The sequence below is a fragment of the Asparagus officinalis genome, unplaced genomic scaffold (genome assembly GCF_001876935.1).
Source record: "Asparagus officinalis unplaced genomic scaffold, Aspof.V1 AsparagusV1_Un909, whole genome shotgun sequence".
In the NCBI taxonomy this organism is placed as follows: Eukaryota; Viridiplantae; Streptophyta; class Magnoliopsida; order Asparagales; family Asparagaceae; genus Asparagus; species Asparagus officinalis.
This window is the reverse complement of record NW_017973168.1, coordinates 22,411-29,053: the sequence shown is the minus strand read 5'-3', so window position 1 is coordinate 29,053 and position 6,643 is coordinate 22,411. Positions and strand designations below refer to the sequence as shown.

General features: G+C 38.5%; 1 protein-coding gene across 3 annotated transcripts; it reads right to left on the bottom strand.

Moving 5' to 3' along the window:
- Positions 1–334: 334 nt before the first annotated feature.
- LOC109828253 (BEL1-like homeodomain protein 9) lies at positions 335–6,339 on the bottom strand. 3 transcript variants are annotated; one of them, XM_020395282.1, is made up of 5 exons: positions 6,108–6,339; positions 4,658–5,681; positions 1,638–2,044; positions 1,462–1,522; positions 335–996 (listed from the first exon to the last, which is right to left on the bottom strand). In XM_020395282.1, the coding sequence occupies exons 2-5, from the start codon at positions 5,255–5,257 to the stop codon at positions 520–522; spliced, it is 1,545 nt and encodes a 514-aa protein (XP_020250871.1). In that variant the 5' UTR covers positions 5,258–5,681; positions 6,108–6,339; the 3' UTR covers positions 335–519. The 3 variants fall into 3 exon arrangements, with proteins under 3 accessions (XP_020250871.1, XP_020250873.1, XP_020250872.1); XM_020395284.1 differs by lacking the exon at positions 6,108–6,339 and adding an exon at positions 5,784–5,857; XM_020395283.1 differs by lacking the exon at positions 6,108–6,339 and having other exon boundaries at positions 4,658–5,777.
- Between the last annotated feature and the right edge of the window lie 304 nt (positions 6,340–6,643).

Genomic DNA, 6,643 nt, shown 5'->3' with positions numbered 1-6,643 from the left:
AAACGATTTTAGGGTTCCGTGTGCATAAAAAAAGGAAGTTTTTGAGAGGATTCTTCTGATCTCAGAGAAATTAAACCCTAATTTGAGCTTGTATTCTTTCTTCAAATTAATCAAAGAATTGTGTGGTGTGGCTTCTAAGGACATAAACATGTTGCCGAACCTCATTAAATTTGGTATGTTCTTTCTTGTTTGCTTTCTTGCAAGTTTTATCTTTTATATGCGGTGATTTTCCTACTTTCCTACTCTCAAACATAAGGTCACAGATTCGATTTGATTGCTTCGAATCCCCAACAGTTTCTGTGTCAGTACCTCCACAACTAAACACCAGACCACATAACGTAACTACATATATTGCAATGCATCATCATACAAGATACATCAGTGAATCATTACACAGTAAATGATCCCAGTACAAGCGAACCCCATTACAAAACAAAACCTCGCTCACTTGTACTCGATCTATCCTTCAATTAGACTCCTTCACTCTTCTGATCGTAACTACAACAAAGAAACAAATGGTCAGCCAACAAAATCATGAAGCATATGACTTCCAAAGTGCCTCATCTGCTGCTCTTGCTGTTGAGCATCCTCATTGTGTTGAAGGCCTAATGTGAGAGAGACCGATCCAAGCCCCCCAACATCCATCATCCCACCTTGGTATCCGAAACTCATCAAACCGCCATCAATGCCTCCTGCAACTGTACATTCTTCCATCCTTGATCGTTTCTCTCTATGCCACTGCTCCATATTGCTAATCGAGCTGGAGTCATGGGCAATAGGGTCCATTGAAGAACAATCAAATTTCTTGTTAGACTGAGATTCTGATCCCTGATCAGATAAAGGCTGCCCTCTGATATTGTCCATGATCGATTTTCTGTCGTTCTTGTTGGAGGAATTAAGGTCCATTTCAGCCATCCCTTTGGATTCGAGCATGTGGATCTCTTCTACCATTGGCTTCCACAGTCTCACCCGAGCATTGATGAACCAGTTTGAAACCTGCTTTGTAGAAAATGAAAACCAAGACATGTTGACTAACTAGATGTGGATACATCTTTGTTAACTAACTAGATGAGGTTACGAGATTATGATTTCTTATTTTGAACTGCATAGCCTGCTATGTAATATCTTCATTAAATCACTCAGTACAGTACTTTTTTCACTTACTTGCAGATGGACCCCTGTAGAATGCAGTTTGGAACTTACCAACCTCTAATTTTATTGTTGCTGATAGATGCCCTGAGTGAAATTTTTTTGGCACTTTGACCTCATTGAAAGAAAATTGTTTTTTTAACTAGACCCCGCAAGGGTAAAAAGAGTCGAAAAGGCTTACTCAGAGAGGCATATCTGCAACAATAAAATTACTATACGGGTAATAAGTTCAAAACAACGATACTACAGTGGGTCTATCCGCAACTAATCATTTTCTACACCATTTATATACAAGGTAAGAGAGATAGATACCTGATTCCTTGTCAGCCCAGTTTGAGTAGCCAACATATGCTTATCAGTATCCGTAGGATATCTGGACCACCAAATTAAGTATGACTTAGTTTATGCCGTACAATAATAATATGTTTACCCAATTTTCATGGATGATTCTTATAAATTAATAAAATTAACATCAAAATAAAACTTACGGATGAAGGAAATGCTCAAACAACCAAGCTCTCAACACTGAAACAGCCCTCTCAGGGAGCCCCCTTTGAGGCCTCCATACAGGCTGATTATTATCCAAGAAGCTTAAACTTGCGTTCTCACTTGCTTTCTGTCTTCTAAGACTCTGATCCAAATATTTCAATTGAGGAGTCATCGTGGTTTCACCTCTAGAACTCGAACTGGGAGATGAGATGAAATCTTCTCCAAGGATTCTGCTCATGTGACGGAGCTGATTGGATATAGCATGTTTTATAGACCTGAACTGCTTGGAGATGGCCTTGAGGGCCAATGAAGTGTAGGGTGTGGCTGCACTAAGACCTGCCACAGACTCGAAGGATGATACCACCATTTGCATCTGTTGGTGGTACTGCTTGTACCTTCTGCATACCTTGATGTACATTAGAAAATTGAAGAGTTAGGTTCAATTCACAAAAGAAAAAAAAAGTTAAGTGTGATAATGAGAGAAATATTTACAGCTACTTGAGAAGTGTTCCTACATAAAACTTGAATCTGGAACAGATGCAACATCATAAGGTTATATTCATGTGTGGATAGCCAAAGACAGAACTAAGATCGGAGAAAGTCAATGAAACTATTAACTGAAAATGTGCAAACTGGAATGATAACATTTTGAGATTATAACTCTTTAAGAATCCAATGTAAATATACCATTTTAATAGATGTAACGGCTACAATTTTTTGCTGTCAGGGTTGAAATATCACAAAATCAAAGTTCTCATGACATGATAAACTGATAACGGTATTACAAGCAGCAACTGGAACAAGAGAGCTAATTAAAGTTCCCTTAGCCATTTAACAGTTGCAAGTTTCTAAAATGAACTTTCATCATTATTTTAGAATAAGGAAAATGTATAGTACAGCCACCATGTTTCATTAAACTAACTGAACCTGAACTTTAGTTATCGGTCTAATGTGAAAACAAAGCCTGCAGTATAGCAGAAACTTTGGAGATTACAGATCAATGACATACTTTCATATTTGGACATTTATTTCTAAGGGGGTCATTCTCCAGATGTTTTTGTTTATAATCCAGATTTGTTTAGAATCAAGTTTCAAGGTCTGCAGATCCCATGAACATAGAATTAAATGCAGATTCCGTTCTCACATGGCCATTTTCTAGCATAGCTGGAATACCCAATTTACAGTAAGTTTGTCAGGACCTCGTCCAAAATGCATACCTAATTAAACATGTACCTGGTTTCCTACTTCTTGAAAGATCAATTTTTGCATTCCATTAAGAAGCACATGATATGTTTTCACAACACAAAGAACTTGTCTTTAGAATCTTTTGATCAGGTGTGGCATGCCTTCATGTAGGTATCCTTACCAAATAACAAGGAATTTTCCACGTTCATATAGAATTGCTAGGATGAACACCCAGCAATCTATTTTTGGCATAGTATTTAATAATACAAGAATGTAATTTTTCCTAGGGTTGTGAGTGCAAGCATTCCCATAAGGAATTTGTGCTAATAATCTTGACCCATTGTATATGATTGCAAAGTTCACTCACTGGATTAAGAGAAGGAAAATTTTGCAAAATAGACCTATGTTGCTAAATATTTAGCAAAATAGACCTCTTTTTGGCCAAAAAGAGGTCGATTTTGCTAAACAGACCATTCGAAACATACGTGACTAGTAGTCCCGCATGATTTAATCTCACATTAAATCATACGGTACTAGTACTACTAGTCCTGTATGTTTTGAATGGTCTGTTTTTGTAAAATCAACCTCTTTTTTGCCTGTTTGCCAAAAAGATGTCTATTTTGCAAAATATTTAGCAAAACGGTCTGTTTTGCTAAATATTTAGCAAAATAGGTCTATTTTGCAAATTTCTTCTACTTTATAACTTATTGAAGGGCCTCGAGGGTTGCTGAAGAATGAATGTTTTATGTGTCTTATCAAACTTGTGTAAAGATAGGCATAATGAACTATTGCATCCAATGGATATGCACAAACCTGATGAGGCTCGAAACCAGAGATGTATTCCCATACATTTTAAATTTTAAGTAATATTTACATGAAGTCTATATAACCGTTATGTATAAACCATAATTAGTGGTATTCTAATAATCATGATTAAAAAAATTATATGCTAGCATGTAAAACCACTTTCCCATTTACAATATGAACCTCAATTGGATAAAATTAACCTCCAACTTGTTCATTATAAGCATGCACAAAGTTGATCACCATACAACTTTAAACCATACTCAGATCCAATGATGATTTATGTATATTTAATGGCGGATAATTAAATATTAAAGCACACAGCTATGCTTTTATTATGCTTGCCTAAATGAATTGGCGCCGTGACACTGGACGAGAAACGGATCCTCTCCACTACTAAGAAAGTTGTGGAGAGACTTATTAACCTCTGCTGATTAATAAACAGATGGTTATGATTTTATTTATTTTTTAAGTGCAAAATAGGAATGCATGCAATTCATGAGAGTTCTGATGAAAATAATAGCCACTCACTAGACAAATCAATAACTAGTAATAAGTCGATGGTCTCTTCACTATTCTCTTCACTACTTTTATGGTAGTGCAGAGGATCCATATCCCTTGAAATTACTTGATAAATATCCTATGCTTGTGCTGGTTAACTTAATTAACATTCAGGCCATATACTAGCTATTAATAGAGTAATTTATTTATTCCTTTATTCATAAAAAATGCATTTATTTAATATAAGCTGTAAAGTACACATCAAACTAATTAGTTTCATATTTCTACAATAAAAACACACAAGACATTCAAAATACGTAAAGGGTATACAGTTCTTATACTACCGATAATAAGTAACAAGAGAAATTCTCACTGAAAAATAAAGGGGCACACGGCTCCTCTTGCACCAGAAAGAAACATAATTATCACAACAGATACCATGTGTCTAATTCCACAAATAATAGAACTCATCAGATAACACTCGGTTAAGGATAAGGATAAACGTTCAGTTGATGATCCGATAACTCACCTCTTCCTGCAAGTACAACAGCTTCACCTTCCTCTGCTGAATCTCGGGCTGCTCAATCGAACAACTCGATCCACTGCCTACCCCTGCGCCGCCCTCACTAGCACTTCCCACCTCCATCGAATTATGAAATGAAGACGAAGATGCCACTGAATTCCCTCCCTTCACCCTATAATTGCTCCCATCATCACAATGACTCCCGCTTCCGCTTCCTCCTACTCCTACAAAACTCATGTTACGATTTCGATGATCATGACCATATTGCTCCTGCTTTGTCGCCTTTGCACCAGTCACCGCGCTGCAGAACTCATCCAACAACTGCTGTGCCGGGCTCAAAAACTTCGAACTCTTCAAAATCGTAGCATACCCAGTAAAAGGCCCAAGCGGGCCTACAGACCGGCGAGGATCCATCATCAACAACTTGGCTGCCGGCGGGCTAATCTGTCCCTGTGACGACGGCATATGCAATTCCACCAAGGGTTTCGAAGCAAGCGACAACGACAGACCTTGCGTCTCGTTAGCGGCTACCTTGTTATCTTCAACATTCAGGTGACTGAAACAGCTGCTGGCTGCTGCTGCTGCTGCTCGCTGGCTGCTGCTCATTGGCGGCTCCTTCTAACCCTAATGAAGAACCAACGATAGCTTGAAGGGTATTTTGGTACGGCAAGCTATGGCCATCATGAACTGCAGAGATCAACTCAGTGGTGGTACTTGTAGGCAAATGATAGAGATGGGATTGAAGCAAAGGATGGTTAGGGTTGATCTGATTCGTGATCCAATCAGAATCATGGCTAGAAAAATCAAGAATTGCGGCCGGAGAATTGGTGATCATGTTGGTGCAGTTGTAGATTAGCTCTTGGTTGATATTAGGGTTTTGATTGCAGTTGACGAATTGCTGGTTTTGAACTCGGAGCTTGTCTCGGCGACTTTGCTGTGCTACGTGATGCTCTAATCCTTGAGACATTGAATATAAATAACTCAGCGATCTTTAACAACGACTGTAAGGTTGGGCAGCCATTTTCATATTCTGCCGCAAAAAAGGAAGTAAAAGATTATGAAGGTGAAGAAAATAGGGACAAAAATATGAAAACATGGTAGCATTAAAAGTTTGAGCTCTTTTCAAGTTTACTGTATCAAGGAAATAGAACGCCTATGACTATAAGCGCAAGTTGGGTAAGCAACATGAAGCACAAGACAAAGAAGAGAATAAACCGCTTTTTTAAAAAAGGAAAAGTTCACCCTAAAAGAAAAAATAATAAAGCGGACAAAGATTGTGACCCGCTGTCACTGTACTAAAAATTATTCCCATGGTTTCCTACAGTTAATTTTCAAAAGAAAATACAAAAATATCTTCAACCTTATATACAGTAATGAAGAACTAGGTCACATGAGGATTCTGTACGCCGAAAATCTAATAACAAGCAGAGACCAAAATTTATTTATTTATTTTCACCTTGCGTATTGTGGAGAGAGCTTTAGGATGGACGACGAAAAATGGCGGGATATAGATCGTCGGTCGCAGATAAGCTCGACGGCGACGAACCCTCCCACGTGAGCGCGAGCAATGAGCGAAGAGAAGTCAAGACTCGTCTCCTATTAAAAGCGCGGATCAGAGAGAGAGCCCCTCCGTGAAAATGACATCCACCCAACAGTCGGATATACCCTCGCTTCTTGAACCATAATCACGATCCTACCACTATCTTTCTTGGATGACGTGGCATCTCACTTCTGGTCAAGTGACGTACCGTACACAGTGTTAAAACGAGCGATGACATCAGCGGTTCCCGGGATTACCGGGGTCGCACCGCTGTGCTGATCAAAGGGAAGGAGCGCCAAATCTTTTGCTTGTAGTGATTGCGGAGTCCCGTTTGTACGGACGTGTTCGTGATCTTGCTGTGTTTGTGAGAAATAATAAAGAGATTAGCGTGGTGTATATTCAAAATTGTATGCCTTAGATTTATGGTCTTACAATTTATCAGGTTAATTTGG